The following is a 19098-nucleotide window of genomic DNA, read 5'->3' on the forward strand; positions in this document are numbered from 1 at the left end:
TTTGCTTGTTTCTTTTAATCAGGAGCATGGGGTTAAAGCTGGAGATCACCAATCAGTTCACAGCCTCCACCAGCTCAGCTCTCTGCTTGAGACTGATTCGTTATAAATCAGCTTTCCTGCAGCTTAGTGTACCAGCCTGTAAAACAGGTAATTCGGAGCCAGACCGTCAGCTGTGAACTGGCACAGCTCCACTCAGTTCCCAGTGTCAGAAGGGGGCATATTTGGCCAAAATTAATCATCAGGCATCCCTGGTGAGGCAAGCAGAGTGATTTGCATCATGACCTGGCTCACTGCATCCACATCTATGTGGAAAGGCGCAGACGTGGCAGCGTGCTGCTCTTATACAGATATTACACAGCTCTTTTTAAGCTGAAGTGGCAGTGCAGCTTCCAGAGGGAGTCTGTCATATGCCTAGCATGTGGCTTGTGTCTACAGGGCACCCACCCATATATAAATAATTCTTCTCTACATCACAGGAACAAAGAAGTTTTACTGTTTCCAACTAATTGGATGTCTACTGTTGACAACAAAGTCTGCTATGTCCAGTTTTATCTGTAAAATATTGCTGGTTTCAAAATAACGTTTTTGTGGGTGTTACAATAAGTAATCCCTTGCAACACTCTCCCAAACTATGATTGGGAAGTAAATGACAAAGTCGAACAAGAACAATCTCTTGACATTGAATTTTATGGAACCAGTCACAAAGTAAATAAGCACACACCTGACAGGAAAGCTTCAGTTCACTAATATCAACTGAGCATATGAACTGGACAGGCTTCATGATTTTCTGCCCAATTAACACAACTCCAAAATCTCCAGTCAAGAGTTCTCAGCCCAGGGTATTCCTTGGCAGAACCTCAAGACATCCTGCTTGAACAGAGAAACAAAAACAAATGTTCCTCTTACATGACTTGCCTCCTAGTCTTGACCTAGCAAAAAGATTGATGGTTTAGCTGTTCAATTTCCCCTCAGAGTTTTAGTTTTTCACAAGGTTAAAATATAATATGGATTACATACCTACTACAAGAAGAGACTAATACACAGTATGCAATATTAATCATAGGTGATGTTTTCAGAACATAAAAATATAATATCCTCAGAAAACATTCCATATATTTTTCAAAGGACACGAAGAATTCATGACTGGTACAAGCAATTTTTTTTAAAAAAGAAAAATCTTACCTGTCACAAGCTGTTGTCCTGCTAGTCCTACTGGAACCATCCCCAGATTATTCATAGCCGTAGCCCAAGCTGTGGGATCAGTGACTGACATGTTAAGCTGTGTGGTATCTATAGCTATACTTCCCAAACCGTCAGCTGCTGCAAGAAAGTAAACATGCTCTTAGTAGAAAAGCCAGTAAGCCACAATTTTTTACCAAATCTTTCAATGAGAATGAGGTATCACAAACACTCTTTATTTTGGGTTTGTTTTGTTTCGTAATTATGATTCACATTTAGATCACTGATAATAGTTCTTGGTATTGTATAATAAAGACATTGGAAACATTCAACAGATGTAAATGGTATGAGGAAAAGAGAAAACTATTTCACCATGAGGATAGTCAAGAAGTAGAACAGGCTGTGCAGTCACTATCCCTGACACCTTTCAAGACTCAACTTCATAAAACCCTGAACAGCTGGTCTGACCCTAGCTCTGGTCTTGCTTTAAACAGGAGGTTGGATTGAAGACCTTCTGAGGCCTCTCCCAACCTGAATAAATTGCCCTACAACCCTCTGACAGAACTTAATGATAGTTGTGGAACTTGCCTGAAACCTGTGAGAACCAAACATACCCTGAGGAAAGAACTGTTTTCCATAAGATGCAATTTCTTATTTTGTAAAAGAATTAAGAATACATTATTCCCTAACTAAAAAGAGAACAAACAAATTCCATTCACTATAGCAAATACCAAGTTTTGTTCTAAAACCAAAAGAGAAATATCATGAGTATGGTCAAAAAAGACTGAGCCCACATATGGATCTTCCTTCGATGGGGGAGAGAGTGGGTGGGGTAGTTAAGGGATGGCACCTAGACTGAAAACTGAATATACTTGATACTGAAACACCAGACACAAGATGTGATCACACATTTTTGCTTCCCCCCTCCCCAGTCACACCTGAAATCAGCTCTTTCCAGTTATTTTCTTACGGCCTTTGCAGACCTGAGATATTTACCGGCAGCCATTGCTTTTCCCTGGATCCTTTTTCTTCTGTTCGACTTCTTCAGTTAGGAATAATTAGCTACTGTATTAGCAGCATCTTGAGATGGGATATCACCAAGCACAGGGCCCTCACACAGCTCATTAGGCTCTGAAAGAGAAAAGATAGAAATAACTCCAAGTGCCAGAGTCAGAACACAACAATGTTCTGACTTCTTTGGGAGGCACTGGAAGCTCCTGCCCACTCCCTCCAGATCAGCAGCCCCAGCCTCTGTGCACACATTTCACAGCCTCCGTAGAGGCATTCCAGCAAACGCTCCTCCTCACCTGCTGAACAAACTGTACCACGTATGAACCTGTCAGACAGCTGAAAAGCCCTTCACAAATTAGGTCTTATCAGTAGCTACACAGCCTCCTCGGCATGAAGGCATCGACTGAAAGAACATATTAAGGGATGAATATGATTTTTTTTTTAAACTGTTAACAATTAACTGGTGTTGCAAGTTCCAAGGAAATAGCTGTCTGTTCTGAGATGGAAAGAGGAAAGAAAATACTATGCAATGACTTACAGAATGGAACCTGCAGAGATGTGGCAAAGAAAAGCCAAGAAAGCTGAGGAAGATGACTGCTCCTTAACTAACACTGCACCCTTGACTCACAGAAGTTATAGCTCAAAACAAAGTGCAGTATCTGTTTCTAGATAAAACACATTGCTCTCATCAGGTGTCTGTCAGGCCATGAATTTTACATAAGGGCAACTTCTTGCTGCTGCTGTCGTTGCTGGGGAGGCTCACCACGTCAGCGCATCGCTCATCGGAAAGGAGGCTGAACAGGTGACAGGTGAGAGGTGTGAGCCAAGTCTGTGAGCTCCCAGCACTCCCAGCAGGGCAGAAAACACCAGGCTGAGGATGATCACCTACAGAAGCCCAAGCTACTCTTTGTGCACCAGGTACAAGGGACTGTGGGTTAAGGAGGACCATGTACATTTTTTTAGCTGTCCAGTAGCCTAAGGGGTCTGATCCAGGGTGTTGGGTACAAGGGGCCAGCTTACAAGTGTTAGGGAGGTTATTAGCACTGTGCAGGTGAATCTTGGTGACTTGTTCAGCCCTAGAATAGCTGTGCTGACTTTAAGAAACTACTTGAAAGACCATAATTAGGAAGTTTCCAACATGCAGACCCTAAGGACTTGTCTTTAGAAAAGACACAATTAACATAATTACACTATATTTTAGATTAGTACCTCCCACACTTTTTTTCATTTCAGGTGCATAAAAAGTACGAGCCAGAAAGTTTTATGTTTTAGTTCCGTGACACTGTACACATCATTTCATAGGAACATGACAAAATCAATGGCTGTAAAAGTGAAGAGTCAGGCTCAGACAATGGTCTACATTTTTTTGTATGTTGTAATTTACAAATAACCAGTATACTAGGCTAAAAAGCATTTTGTTCAAATCTACAGTGTATCTACTTAAAAGTCAATATTTATCAACCCTTAATATTTGAATTTGCAATTCCAATTCTTATTTGATCTCCACTATTCATTATACATAACATGAAATATTTTTATCATGAAATTAGCTTTTAAATAACATCTATAAACAGCAAACAAACACTGAATGGAAGTCCTCTGCAGGGACTGTGACTAACATAAGGCAAGGCAGCCAAGATTTATGTCAAGTTTTTAAAAACTGGGTGTCTCCTGTTCAGCTCTTTAAGCTTGTACTTAGCCCTTTCCACTGAGGCTATAAACTTCTGACCGCAAACATCTGTTTTGAGGTTAGGGCTGGTTGAATTATTCCCTGTCAATAAGTTATTTCTTACTCAGTACAGCGCTCCTTGCTCTTTATGAATCACTGCCAAATCAATCCCAATTTACAAATATATGCTGAATAGCCCAGATGAGAGAGGTTCACCTCTTCCCCTGGCCAGCAGCCTTGTTGCCTTGATGAAGAAAGGAGCATTTAAAAACCAACAGTGATGAAATGCCTCTTCATACCTTGCTGTGTGCTACTTGCTTGTCCCCATAATGCATCACCACAGCTAATGGGGAGGAAGGAAGTACTGCCACATGGCTTTGGGGAAAAGGCATCTCAGATAGGCATGGATTGCTGGGATAAGAGGAAGAAAATGGGTGTTGGACTCTCTCTGCCATCCCCTCTGCCCACGTTTTACTGTTTGATAGCTCTGCTGCTGAAGGCTACACACTCTTCTGCCCAAGCCAGTTGCCCCAGTTCTGCCAGAAATGCAGGATCAGACCTCAGTCTACTGGAAATGACTTTTTGGTGTTTTCCTTCTGACATGTTCACATAGTTCAAATTTTGGTATACTTTCATGAATTATCTACAAGGATTTGTTAAAGTCCTTGCAGAAGAAGAAGAATATAACACCATGGAGAGGAACGAAAGCAGAATCAGTAGGCTGAACTGGTGAAACTCACAGTGTACTGTACCACCAGGTCTGCCTAATATGCCAAGGAAGTCTTTCCTCAAAACACACTCTCGTAGCCCACCCTGGCTCTGGGAAGCTTTGCTTTCTCTCTGACCACCAGGTCTACTGTTTCAACAAAAGTACCTGGATGCAGTGCAGGGTGAACCAGGGGAAAAGCCATAAAAGAGAACGTGAGGAGCCTAAAGTGGAACTAGTTCTATCTAACCAAGAACTGCTGCAGGCTATTTTGTCAGTGGAAGAGAGCTGAATAACAAATATAAACGAACCTATGAACACTGAATAATTTGCAGTAAGCTGTAGGCAGAACTAATGCTCCATCCTGAAGGACACAGACTGTAGAAACTAGCTCTTTTAAAAAGAAAAATACTAATTGTGAACATCCCTTCTAGTGATAACTCAGTGGTTACATTAAGACAAAGCAACATAATATGGCTAAAATAGTCTCGCAGGCATTACATACCTGATTTAGACTCAAACATTAGCTTTTGTTTAAAAACTTCTGAAAATTTGTATAGGGAAGGTTTCATTAATGCTTAAAATAAAATCAGCTTTGGGCAAATTTCAGCATTCCTTTGTGTAGCTCAGACACTGCACTATTATACCCTTCATGACACTGGAAATAAAATAAGCAAGGAAAACTAACAAACTCACCGTCTAAGTCATGTAAAAAGCAAGATCCTAAATTTGATGAGAAATACATCTACTAGCAAAGATTCTTGCTTTCTTAATAATGAATTGAATCACTGTTACTGGTTAAACAGGCAAGAAAGTTAAGCTCATGCAGGGGTCTTGTGTAACCTGAGCAGACATTAACCAACACCATTTCATTGACATCACACTTTCAGAGAGCATTCCTGATTTACAATTCACTAATACTCCTCCAGGCATTAATGACCTGAAGATATATGTAAAAGAAATCTGTTTTTATAAACACTTGTGCATGGAGTAGCTCTACTCCAGGGGAGTAACTTCAGAAGCAAATAAAGCCATAATCCTGATTTACAGGGGAAAAAGTATAAAATATTCTGGGCCCTGTTATTCCTTGATGCTTGGGAGAGGCAGGGACATTAATAAAATCTTCCTGATTTGAGAACTTCTGACTAACAAAATTTTGATGCCAAAAATTTTGTAAAGCCATTTCACATTGTACTTTTTTGGTGGTCTCACTTTTTACAGACCTGATGCAAGTACCAGTCCTTGGATGGTGAATTGCAAGAGACATTTAGGATTCCCTCAGACAGGTTGTCAGGAAGATAAAGCACTCTCAAGTCCATACCAATGAGCACTTCTCAGTCATAGCAGTCACAGCAGATTGTACTTAGTGCACATATTTTATACCAGGCAATTAAATGCAGTTACCCAAATGAATACAGAAGTTGGTAATATATTGTGCATCAATTATCACAGGCAATGAATGCCATGAGACAAAGAAATTAACACAACATAAAACTAATTCAATAACAGCAGATTGTGAAGTTAAAATCCTACCCTTTAGATATCCATAACACCACAATGAGTTACAACACAGAGTGAAGCTGATTAAATGCACCACTGTAACGAGGCCCTGTGGAGTGCCCGGGTCAGCAGCCAGCCTTGGGATGCAAGGAGGAGGTTCTCTGCCCAACTCTGACACTGACCTGCTGAGTGACCTTAAGTCATTTCAGCTCTTTGTCTAATTTTTGTGACCACTAAATCCTTCAAGGAAAAAACTGATGGCATCAACCTTTTGAAACCTGGGAGTACAAGTCACAAAGTCATTAAATGCTATTGGTGCTGATTCTCAAGGAAACGCAGATGGGAAGGAGCAATGTGGAATTTTGTCAACTGTTACATCTAGGCGAGTTTTCTAGTTCTTAAAAGAATGGCAATTTCTAAGTGTTTGTTACTATTCACTGTGATTCATAGGACAGTGGTCATTAGGTTGGTCACACTCCACCTGACCTGCCAAAGTACAGGTCATTTATCAGGCTACCTCCAGCTGTCTTCTAAAATATATCAAGTGTTTTGTACTGATTATTCCCAGTGTTTTTGTTTCTCCAGCTGCACACAGGGCTCCTAGTAAAGAAGGGAAAATAGAAAGAAAAGCTAGACAAGGATAACTAAGTCACTGTTCATTTCTTTCTGACTGTCTTACAATGAAGAAGAAAGATGGGACTAGCAACAATGAAAGTTATATTTTTGTGCCATAGCCACCCTGCCTGGGCTACACAATTTTTTTTAAAAAAAAGCATTTCCAATGTAATTCCAAAGATGTCTTTTAAAAATATTTTTTATATTATTGCATATGCAGTGTTACAAGGAGAGGAATTATTTTGCATGGTTAATGGTATGTTAACACCTAGAAAATGTCACCTAAATTCAGAAATTCAAAACTAATTGAAGGAAGCACATTTCTTGCTACAATATGCAAAAATGTATTTACTACAACAAGTAAAAAATTACATCAGGTACCAAAGCTTATTTGGAGCAGAGTCTTTTTTTCTGGGAGGAGATCCTAACTTATGCATCCACTGTACGCTTCATCTCCCTGCAGCTCTACTGCAAAGACCAGCTGGTTTCCAGCATCTCTAGAGTCACCCTGTTTACATGGATTTTTCTGCCACATCTCCCTCTTACAGGAGGCCTTTGAAAGCAAAGACAATTCTGCAGGAACCAGCACTTTCCTTAAGAAAACAGCTTCATTAGGCACAACGAAGATAAGCTCCCTTACAGCCCAAATAAGAGCTCTGGATTTGTGTTCACTCACATAATCTTTACAATTTTTTGTCTTATGAATGATTTAAAACACCTTTGTTCATTCTGTATTGTGCTACTAAAATACTGTCATCTCATAAACTCATAAGGTATGTGCTGGTGCATTAAGACCTTTCACTTTTAACTATAAAGCAAATATGTAGGTTTTCCCATTATTGCAAGGGTTCCTTTCCACCAATTGTCACTGAAAATACTGTTAATGGGTAAATCATGTCCACACTGATAGGACTTAGACAACTTAGAGAAAAATCAAAATATATTTACAGTTTCCCTCTATATTCAACAAAGGCAATTTTTACAAAACATATTTTCTGGAAGAACTGCTCATTTGAGATGCTGCATTACTTAAATCCACTGTCCCAGCAGGTCTTGGAAATAACACATGGTACACACAAAGGCCAGACTTCCCTTGGAAAGCAGAACACTGCAAGATTTCAACAAAGAAAGAAAAATAAAACAAAGGTCTCCAAGATAAACAGGTATTCTCTGGTGATGCTCCTTGAAAGGTCACTTGGTAATATTTCATGGTAAATCCCAGACTTCACTGGCATCTCAGAGCAAAGCCTTAACAGGTTACAAATGTGCTTTTTGTTTTGCATGTATTTTAGCAGCTGCAGTCTGATTATGCTGAAATCTATAAATAACAGAATCTGGAGGCACATTAAGCAAAGCATTATAGAAGTCCAGCTTACTTACTGAAAAAGCATATGCAGTTCCAAAATCATCTGGAACAGGAGAAAAAAAAAGCCATATTGCTGGCTAGCAATGCAGCACAGCCTTGATAAAAACAGGTCTGATTATTCCTTGAACACAAAACACTGTTGTGAATTGATGATTGCATCTCTGTTTTTCACCCTGCCAAGATGGCTTGCAATTGTGACTCACTTGCTTCCCATTTAAAAGAACAGTGACTTACTGACTAAATTAGGACAACCCTTTCTTTAAATGCTGCATTTTGACTTCATTTATATTTAACAAAAACAAAATATTCTGGAATGTTTTAATTATTTACAGCAGTATTTTAATAGCAAGGCTTTTATCACGGTACTTTCTACTAAAGGCCAGTTGATTATTTTAGAAAGATGACACCCCACACCACTGTATCGCAAACAAAAGTGGGAACATTCAAAGAAGATTTTAAACAAAGACACTTCAGCAACTTCACTGAAAGGCTGAATACTGAAATGAGAGGTGCTGGAATGCCTTCTTGATGCCATAAAGTACCTGAGGGAGTCATATGGGCTATACGTGCTATTTCTTATCTTTTTGAGCTTGAGACAACACCTATATAAATGCACCACGCCTATCAAATATCTTTCACTCACTCTACCACACACAATGTTCTTGCTTCATGTTTACTAAACCTACATCAAGCTGAAACACAAAGGGTTGTTCAGTAGAATGTTTTTAAAGAAAAACTAAGACAAAAGGGAGAAGAAAGAGAGCAAAGCAATCTGAGACACACTTCCAGAATGAGCATTTTAGCTTCCTGGCTAACCTAAAGTGAAATCATTCCCATGTCACCCCCTGAAAAAATGAACAGCTTGACAGGTAAGCCCTGTCTGTGGCAGAGCCCCAGGGACTGTATCATACAGACCATCAGAGGCAGAGGTGCCTTGCTATTGAATTTTCAAATGAACACAGACTGCTGTCTCCTAGTCCCAGAAGACCAGGATACAGTTGAGTTTCACATGGTAACATTATGTATGGAAAGTCTATTTTAAGTAACTTTTTTAGAAGTTTCTAAAATGCATTCATTATAATTTTTCTTCTCCTTCAAAGTCTGTACAATTGAACTCCTGGAGTTAAGGCAGCCTGTCTTTTCAGGCAGACATTCATCAGGGGAAAAAACCCAAACCTGTCAGTCAAACTATTTTCATATTTTCAAAATACACTTTTATCATTGGGTCAAATTATGGCAAGAGGTCACATTTAAGTGTCCTTGGTTAAGTGCAAGGGTGATCTGCAGAGCACTTTTTGCAGAATATTAAAGCAATCTAAAGTCATATTGATCAAAACTTTATGCAATACCATCAAGTATTCTCTCAGTGAAAATCTGGAAAAGATATTTAGGCTTGTTTTGTTTGTTTTAATTCAAGGTTTCTGGTGATAAATTTTGCTTCAGAGAAAAACCCACTATCTCTTCTATCAGCTTACATCTGTCCTCACTCTGAAAGCTGCCATCCCCTTTTAGCACATCACACTCAGGATATTTTCTCCAGCTACAAGCTCTAAATTGCCAGTGTGCTCCCTGGGCTCATTTATCTTGCAATCCGTCCATCCCTCTTAGTATACCTCCTGTTCTCCATTTACCTCATAACATTTTTTCTTGCTTTTTTTTGCAGTATTTGCTTTCCATCCATTGACTCCACACTCCCCCTACAATGTAGGCCCATCTCTTGCCTTAATCTGCCATGGGCCATTCTCTCACCCAAATATCTCTTCACAGCCAAGATGTTACACTGTGCTGTTGTGTAGGGAGGGCAGGGATTCACCTCACCTAAGTTCTGCCAATGTATACATCTATGCTTGAGCTTTCTTGCTGCTGTTATTGCCAATGGGGAGAACCAGACACTTCTGCCAGCCTGTTTCAGACACCCACCTTGCCAGGCAGTGAAGCTCACCTTGGAGGTGCACATCTCACTCCCCTGGCTGAAAGTCTGCACTACAGTTTTGGATATGAACATCTGTTTTGTCAGACACCCACGGGATGAGATGAGCTGGGCTGAGCAAACTGTGCCTTGGGAGCTCAGTTGTCACTCTGCTACCTGCATGCCATGTGAATCCCAGCAAGACACTCAGTCCTGGGGGACTTGGCTCCCACTCCTGTCCTTTGCCTGATAACTCTGGCACAGTGAGCTGCAGGAGAACAGAAAGCACGACTCAGTTTGCAATAGCTCATGAGAATGTCCCCAGATATAGATATATACAAATTAGACAGAGAGAGATGGTTGTCTTTCTGATTATTTTTCTGCCCATCCCCAGTGAATATGCCAACATATAACTATTAGTGTTTGACAGCAGGAGCTGCCCACTCTCACACATTTCCAACAACTGTGATGCCCTATATCTGCCTTTTCTCTGGAGAGAAAATTCATCCTGGACCTTTTCTTCCTACTTCCAAATGATAAATCTCATCTCCTCAGCCCCATTTCTTTACCAGACACTTAAATTTCTCGCTCCTTGTAAATTCCATTTTAAAGATCAGTGTAAATCACACACACCTCTTGGCTATCACAGTTCCTTGTTTCTGCCCACCAGCCTTGCCAGGGCTGCTCCTGGCTTTCTTCATATTTCCTGCCATATTTGGGGACAGCATCTGCTTTTGAACCAGAAGAGAGGACAGCTACAGGGAGTTTCCCTCTGTCCTTTCTGATTTATGAGGTAGTTTGCCATAGATAAATGAGGGAAATGATGAATATTTTCCATCTCCCACAGGACGAAGCAGAGCTTCCAGGGTCTTTGTGCTACTGCATAGCCATTAGCTTTCCTCAGAGGCTGAATTAAGTTGCTAAGCAGAGCAAGGAATTTTGCCTGTTTTCTAAACAGTTGTTTATGGGATCACTAGCAAGTTACATAAATTTAGGATTATCACATACTCTGTGGGCACTGAGGGAGAAGAAATTCCACAGTTAACATGAGGTCAGATCAGGAAAACAGCAGCTACTATGTGTGCTTCAACTATGATCAGGCAACAAAAATTATTTTGATACTTCTGCCTTGTAACTAGCTGTCAAGGGGTCAGGATGGAGAAGGCCTAGAGCTGCAGATCGGGGTGAATCTAATTATGCTAAAAGCCCTTCTTCCCTCCAGGTGGTCCTGCCATACCTTTACCTAGTCAACAATCCTTCCACTCCACTCTCCCTGTCTTCTTGTATGCGCATTTCTTTTCTTCAATTTCAGTTACAATTCTTCAGGGCAGGAAACCATGTCGATTTTCCCTCAGGCAGGGCTAAAACCTACTGGAAATGTGGCATTCCTTGTGCTGTAATTGGACTGATGCTGGCTTTAGCCAGGTGCCTTCCAGGCAGGAATATCAGCCAGGCAGCACTGCTCTAAGACACAGAGACAAGGCCACCCCCGTGGCAGGCTTCTGCATAGCCCCATCCCCTTGTGCAGCCAGGCTTTCATCCCATTTGAGGCTTTTAAGGTGCCACTGTGTTGTAAAACCAGCAATAATGAGGATCATAGCATCCTTCTCTCTCCTCAAGCAGCCCTTCCACCTTTTTCATGTAGTTAATAATCCTGTCATCCACTATTTTCCAAAGTGTTGTACGTTTGTTTGTCTTTTTTTATTTGAATTATAAGCTCTTCAGGGCAGAGAATTTGCCTTTATCTATGTTGGCAAAGTACAATGTCAATTTGCTGCACTATATAAATATTTTCTAATAACAAGGGCAATAACAAAAATAATGTATTTACCATAATACAGTATTTCTAGCCTTCAAGATACAATCAGAAACAACCCAAAATCAACAACAAGACCAAAAGATTTGCGGACCCTTTAACTATGAAGCGGAAGCCATGAAGCCACTTTGTGAAATTTTGGTAAATTAGTTACTTATTTTCATAAATAGCAGTAAAGATCCTTGCAAACTGACCCTCTGGAAAATATAAAGCTGAACATAACCAGTGTAAACCAGCAGAGCACTGCTCCACATGTGTATTATAAGGGTCACAAATGGCCTCCTAGTTACTTTTTAAACAAATGCAATGTTAAGACTTTCACTGCAACATTATGAATAAAGCATTTGGCCTGTAGCTATGAATATAGTATCTCATGGCTTTTGACTCTTTGTTTATGTCGTCATCCAGAAAATTTATGTACCATGTTCACTTGGAGTCGATCTTGACTCAACCCTTGAACGCACAGAGGACACGGCCCATGTATAATGCTCTGGGTGCAGCAGTCTCCATCAGCCTCCCCAGTGTGGCTGGATGGCCACCACTCACTACCCTCCCTACAGCAACACAGTTCTCTTAGGCACACAGGAGGAGAACAGAGCACCAGGGACAGTGTCCAGGCCTCTTTGGCACCATCTCTGCTCGTGCTGTTAATGGTTTCTTTGTTCTTTAAAGCTCTGAAGTATCAAATTAATCAAAATAATGGCGAAGATGCAAGAGATTAAACTGACAGGACTATGAACTGCCCTTGTTTATCCAGGTGATACTACAGGAAGTGCAAAGCAGATACATGCAGAGGACAAAGCCCTGTCCTTGGAATTTATGGTCTGAATGGAAAATGCTTTGTGAGACCACTATATTTCTGTCTAAAATATATGGTTTAATTTAGGAGTGCCTGAGTGACCCTAGCAGCTTCTGATATATAAGTGGTCAGGTTAAATGACCTCTATGTACTTTCTTGCCTGAAGCTCAGAGCAACGGCAAGTGGAGCATTTTGAATGGGTCCCATTTGTTATTCTTTTAATTGCCTACTAATATTTCTTTTGGTGGGAAAGACTTAACAGAGCCCTCCAAATGTCTTTCAATCTATCCAAACTGCAATTCAGCCAAAACAAATACAGGTCTTCAGTTCTCTAGAAATGAAAAAGAAACTTGATGGGGATCCAGGAGATTCCTGTTCCTCATATAACTCTGTAATTACCTTTGGCAAGTAATTTAAACCATCTATACCTTGATCCCCCACCCATGAAATGGTCTGATTATACTTTCTTTATCCCAGACTTTACTAATCTTGCCTAGTCAGGCTGTTCTCTGATAATGGGGTATGTCCAGCATCACAGGACCATGACCCAAGCTTGCAGAAAACACAGGATTGCATTAGGTTGAAGAATATTCTTTCCCCATAAAATTCAATACTAAAGCAGAGCAGAATAAACAAAGAAAACAAAAAAAATTATCATAATTTCCTATGGAATTACAGTTTATCTGAATGTGGAGAAAATAGCAAGTTTCCTTTAAAAGCACTTGCAATGAAATTCACACTCTGTCAGGTGTAAATTACAGCCTGTATCTCATCTTGTTCTATCTACAGCTCTTTTCATAGTCATGCATAGCACCAGCGTACAAAAATATTTCCTGCATGTGATCAAGCAAGTGTGGGCACGTAAGATGCAAGCAAAATATGAGACTCAAAAAAAAGAATGTTTACTGGTATCTTAAAAGAAAACTAAAGTTTGTAATCATGCCATTTCTCAATCAGATAACGTGAATTACAATTGTGTCCTTGGGAACACAATTCAAATAAATCTAAGAAACACTTTCTTTAAGAAGTTGCAGAGAACTGAGGTAGCTAAAAATATATGACAGAAAAAGATAACAATCCCAGGAACATGATTATGTTGTACAATCACAAATATAGTAGATCACTCAAATTAAGGCCAGATCATAATAGAATTGCTCAGTGGAATAGCATGGAAAGCAGGCTTTTCATCTTTTTTTCCCCCAGTGTTTTATGCAAGATCTTCTGATTGCATATGCTTTATGACATCTAATAGATTACTTCAGACAAGTATTTCCAACACAATAGTAAACTCTGCAGAAATCTGGTATACTCATCTTTGAAATAGCTAACTCCTCTCTGAGTCGCGTGGATTGGAGATGCTGCAAAGTGAACATAATGAAGCATCACTGATTTGGGAGGAGTCACCAGATGGAGTTGTAGTGCACTGGCATGCTATTTCAGGGTCCATATTTCAGGGTACAAACAAGACTTTAGCCTGGGTAGAAATTCAATGTTGTTAATCTTCTTTAGGACAACTGTGGCTAGGGGCAAGGAAACGGCGTATTTAGTTTAATTACATGGACAGAAATGCCTGAGCTAGGAAATTCTCTCTTTAATGTTGGCAATTTCCTTTCATTCAGGAATAGTTTAAATTTCTTAATTGTTAAGCTATCTATACAAAGTCTATACCTCAGGTTTACTACTGATTAGGTCTCCAAATGCTTGTCAGTTGGTGAAGACTGGGTATCTGCCACAGCGCAGAAGGAGAAGCAATAGTTTTCTGGATGACAAAATCTTTTTGGGGCACTAAAATTAAAAACCTGCTTAATCAAATAGGGCCTGAACAAAACAGTTTTGTATGACTTCTCAGTGAATGAAAAGAAATGCCATACCTGCTATGAATGGCTGCAGAACTTCTGAAGACTCTGCAGACAGGCTCCCTGATTTTCCTGTCATGTCTGGCACAGGTTTTTGCACTTCACAGGATAAGGCAATCAAGCTTTGACCCTTAGCTTCCTCATAGTCAACATTTCTGCTAGTAAATTCCATTTAATTGGAATTCATTCATGTTTCTAAGGGGGGTTTAATGATGGAAAGATTCATGCTTCATCTCATCTCAGTGGTACTAAGATTCATGTATGCAGATCCATCACTGAGAATGGCCTGGCCTCTGTTATCATTAATTGAAGCATATTAAGAGACTTAGCAGAAAAAAAAAATCCAAATATGAAATGTCAAGAGACAGATCCATCTAGTTTCATATCCTGTAGTTATAATATACCTTAATTACTGTTAATTAGGAGATATTGTTCCTGGTGGAAGATCATCTGACATAGTTTCTGTTGGCGATTAAACATAGAACAGAATTCAATACATTTGTTGAATGTGGGATCTGTTTATTGTGACCATACAATTCTGTCTGAAGTATCATTCCTGCTACATAGCAAAACAAAAGAAACTTGCAGGTCAAAAATATTTCCCTTGACTCATGATGCTTTAATATTCCTTGCTGCCTTCTTAGATTTTCTGCTGCTGGCCCCTTAGGACTCCAGCACATGTTGCAGCTCCCAGTAAGGAGGGATATGAGACTTCTCACTGTACTTCAACCGAGCTACATCAGAGCCTAAATGAACAGCAGTTATAGGAAAAGGCTGAGGGAAGACAAGTGCTACAGGAATTGACCTCTGTGGAAGAACAGTGAAGCTGGACAGAGAATCAATGAAGGCTTCAGTACCATTTGTGAAAGAGTAATCTTTGATTTATTGGAGGAGTGCTATTATGTGGAATCCTTTTCTCATGCAGTATAAAATACAGAAATTAGAAACTCAGGCTGAAGGCATGAGCTCAGCTTCTGCTGGTGCCAATACGGTTTGCTCACACTCATTGATCTATGGCTATATATGACCCTGAAATACGTTTTGCTGGGCTGCCTGAGATCTTTGCTCATGCCTAGAATAGAAATGACGGGATTGGTTTTATCACTGAAAAGTAAGCAGTGCATATCTTCTGCCTGCAAAGTAACCAAATTAACATTTGTGAAGTAATTTTTTTTTCTCAGTTACTAAAAAAACCACAAAAAGAAAAAAACCCAAAAACACCAGCATAATTGGCTAGACTGCTTGTACTAGGAAAAGTCTTGGTTTTCACAAACTCTGTGCACACTGGTTTCCTAAATGCTTGTTTACTCTGAACTGCAACAATTGCGATAAATCATTTGCTATTTGCTCTTCAGTGCTGCTGTATGCTTTGGGCAAATTTTTTTTCTGTACATTATTTATTTATTTCTAATAGCAAAACCACTATTTTAACACATTTTTCCATTCCCAGTGATGGATTTTATCTTTGATATGTGATCCAGTTATTTAACTACCTCTCACTACATCTCCCATGAATTGTTTACACAGCAACTTGGCAGCATAATTTGCATATCACAGGAAAGATCCCATTACATGTTCCCAGAGGTGTGGTTTCACGAGCTTTATCGCTTTCTGCCACCTATGCACATCTCAGAAGCTGAGTGTCTGGTTAGTCCAGAAAGGCACTTCTTGGCTGCCAATAGTAATTAAACATTAATGGTGCAGTTACAACCTTTCCAGCCACTCAGAACCTAGCTTCCCATTGTCTAAGACAAATATAATACCCCAAAAGCTATTTATCTTTTCATACAAATTTTTCTACCACAGGAAAATCACAGACCTTTACATTTAATGCGTTCTGTTCAGCTGTTGCAGACTTGACCAAAAATAATTAAACAAGGAACAAATGCACAAAGGAAAAAAGTTGGAAATAAGGGAAACATGCTTAGAAGCAGAGGAACTGAACATACCACAGAGAGCCAGAGATGATGTAGAGCTGAACATGCTATTTGCTCTCCAGACTCTTATTCGGTGACTGAATGGGACAATGGCCCTAACTGCAGACTTCATGGTGATGAAATGTCTACATTTGGGTGCATTTCAGATATTCTTCACCATTGTATGAAACATTAAAAAATAACAGCAGCGTAACTTTCACTGAGAGGAGCACTTACTCCAAGAGCACTCTAGAAACATCAAAGCATACAATCACTAGGGATCAGGGCACAGGAGTTAAAGGGAATGCAGAGCCACAAGTCAAACACCAACGAATTTCCATGCATAAAGCACTGTTGCCCCCACATCTTTTCCCAATAAACAGACAAAGAGTACTGTACCTTTAAACAGAGTTTTCCAATGCACATTTGGGGGAAGCAAACATTGCAGATACTAAATTTTGTTAACTTTGATTTTCCCTCTGCAAATCCACCTTGCAGTAAAAGACTACTCACACGAAGTTTCAGAAATGCAAACTCTATGTGAATTTGGAATCTAAGATCTAGAGTAGAATTATTAACAAAAATAAGGCACTTTTCAGAAAGTGCCTCACGCAAACCTAGTAACACCCCTCCAGCTCCATTCAGTGCAATAACCAACCCAGCATCTTTCTTTCCAGCAATAAGAAAAACCCACAAACTCCTCAACACCACAGAAGGCTTGAAGAGAAAGAAAGGAGAAAGGGTTGATTCACTGACAAAACTAATGGGCTATTGAGTCAGTAGCCTTTGAGTCACAAAGTCAACCTCAGCGAACATTGATTGAAACTGGTCATATCTTACAGCCCAAGATCACATTATATAGTGCAATAGCCAGCAGTCACAGTGACAGAGCAACAGGGAGATGAAGCACAGCTGTCTTCTGAAGTCCAAGTATAGCCTGGTGGGCAGGAAGGAAAATCAGAGCTGTTCCTGCCTGTTTGAAAGAGAGCATTTAGTTTTCAAGCCTGTCAGCATGATTCTTTTTGAATGCATTATGTTCACTGACATGCTACCCTGACATTTTGTTTAGTAGTACAAAAGAACCCGAAACCTACAACAAGAGGTAAGGTTATAAAATCAAATATGATGTTTTCTGCATGTTAAAAGAAGTATTGCTTCCACAGAGACCTGGTAGCTCAAACAGCTGCAGCGCAGTGCCAGTACATGAAAACCAAAAAATGGAACTGACCTGGGTTTCACGGTTCAAGCGTGCCGTGGCAGGGATCCCGGCACGACTTCCAAATTCAAAGCTTGAATAAACACAGTTGTAGTTTCTTGAAGTGGATGCTTTTAATGAAGTCTGAAAAGGGTGAGAGAAAGGGCATATACTCCTGAAACCTATGTCTCTTAGGTAGAAATTCTGCCTGGAGAAGCCCAGCTCGTGACTGTTTGCTATTAAGACTGTACAGGAGAGAGGGAGCGTCTTTGAGTTCACATACTTAATGCTCAGTGGTGTGTCTGCAGAGTGGCAGGAAATAAACAACAGTGAGGAGGGGTTAACCAGAGACCTGCTGGCTAAAATCTATATGCCTGGAAAGAGAAGGGAGAGGGCTGCAAGGTCAGATATAGTTCAATTGTTTCTAAGAGGGGGATCTGCCACAGAGCTACCAGGCACACACACAGACACCTATCAAAGGCTGTACCCGTTTTCCATCTCCCCCTAAACCCAAAATAGCAGTTGTGCATCATGTCATGTCAGTTTTTCCAAACTGATCTAGAACGTCCTAATTCCCAAATATAGCATCACTAGGAAGCTATACAGTAAATAGAAGGGGAGGACAGAGAGATCAAATAAGCCATCTATGCATGGTTCTCCATCACATCTAAAACTCCTAAATCACACCCTGAGATGTGTTCTCTAACTTAGTTCCTAAGACAGCTGTGTGCCTTATGAAATAATGTCCCCATTCTGCCATAACTGCATCAAGGGAACATCCAAACAGATGGTCAGATGCACGTAAAAATGTCTCTGAGCCTGATAGGAGATGGTAGAGGGAAAATGCCTTTACTTGAAGCCTACCTAGCAAAATTTCACCACTGCACCAAGTCACAATTGACTCAGCAGGCAGGTAAGGGAAGTGCTTTGTGAAGCCACCAACCATGCATGCAGACAGGCATGGAGGTGGGCACGGGGCACAGCATGCATTAGAGTCCAGATGTGGGGACGGCTTGAGAGGAAAGGGACAGCAGCTGCCCACTACAGATGAAATGTGCAGAGGAACAACGAGATAAGCTTTACTTCCAAAGAGCTCCTTCTGCTGCAAGATGCAAAGGATGCAGCAGATGTGTTCCAGAAGATCTGTCACAAGTACCAACATTGACATAAATCAGATATGGTTGCAGACATTACTCTTCGTCTTTTTGCTAGAAGCTTTTCTTAGAGGAGGAAACCTTTCTAAGAGAAAGACCTGGGACACTACCTCCCCCTCCCCCAAAAAAACCCCAAAATCAAACCCAACTGAATTGTTGGGCAATGGTATTGAGGAAACACCTAGTACCAATGGAGAAATATACTGTATAGCATAAAGTAGTACTGTGATTGCATGCATTTTTTGCATACAGAGTATTTATAGATACTAACCCGGGCAATTTCATATCTCTAGATATTTACTCTATGCTTGTCAAACGAAATGGCATTTTTCATCCCATTTTGACTGGAAGAGAGAATTTGTTTGGATTATAAATTGTTTAGAATTACTTGTTAATGCTGTTGGCTT

At 40.2% G+C, this 19098-nt stretch overlaps 1 protein-coding gene across 6 annotated transcripts in view; it reads right to left on the bottom strand.

The window, feature by feature from the left end:
* Positions 1-19098, bottom strand: part of ENOX1 (ecto-NOX disulfide-thiol exchanger 1) — a 357615-nt gene that overhangs the window by 132109 nt on the left and 206408 nt on the right. For 3 of the 6 annotated variants that reach the window (XM_039716750.1, XM_039716747.1, XM_039716749.1), the window contains 2 exons: positions 2176-2310; positions 1183-1320 (listed from right to left, as the gene is read on the bottom strand). In XM_039716750.1, coding sequence (XP_039572684.1) covers positions 1183-1320; positions 2176-2185 — 148 coding nt within the window. In that variant the 5' untranslated portion in view covers positions 2186-2310. Of the gene's footprint in view, positions 1-721; positions 868-1182; positions 1321-2162; positions 2311-17570; positions 17724-19098 lie in introns of those variants that run through there. The other 3 variants (XM_039716748.1, XM_039716752.1, XM_039716751.1) reach the window with 3 other exon arrangements.

This window comes from Passer montanus, unplaced genomic scaffold (genome assembly GCF_014805655.1).
Source record: "Passer montanus isolate IOZ18808 unplaced genomic scaffold, ASM1480565v1 scaffold36, whole genome shotgun sequence".
Taxonomy (NCBI): Eukaryota; Metazoa; Chordata; class Aves; order Passeriformes; family Passeridae; genus Passer; species Passer montanus.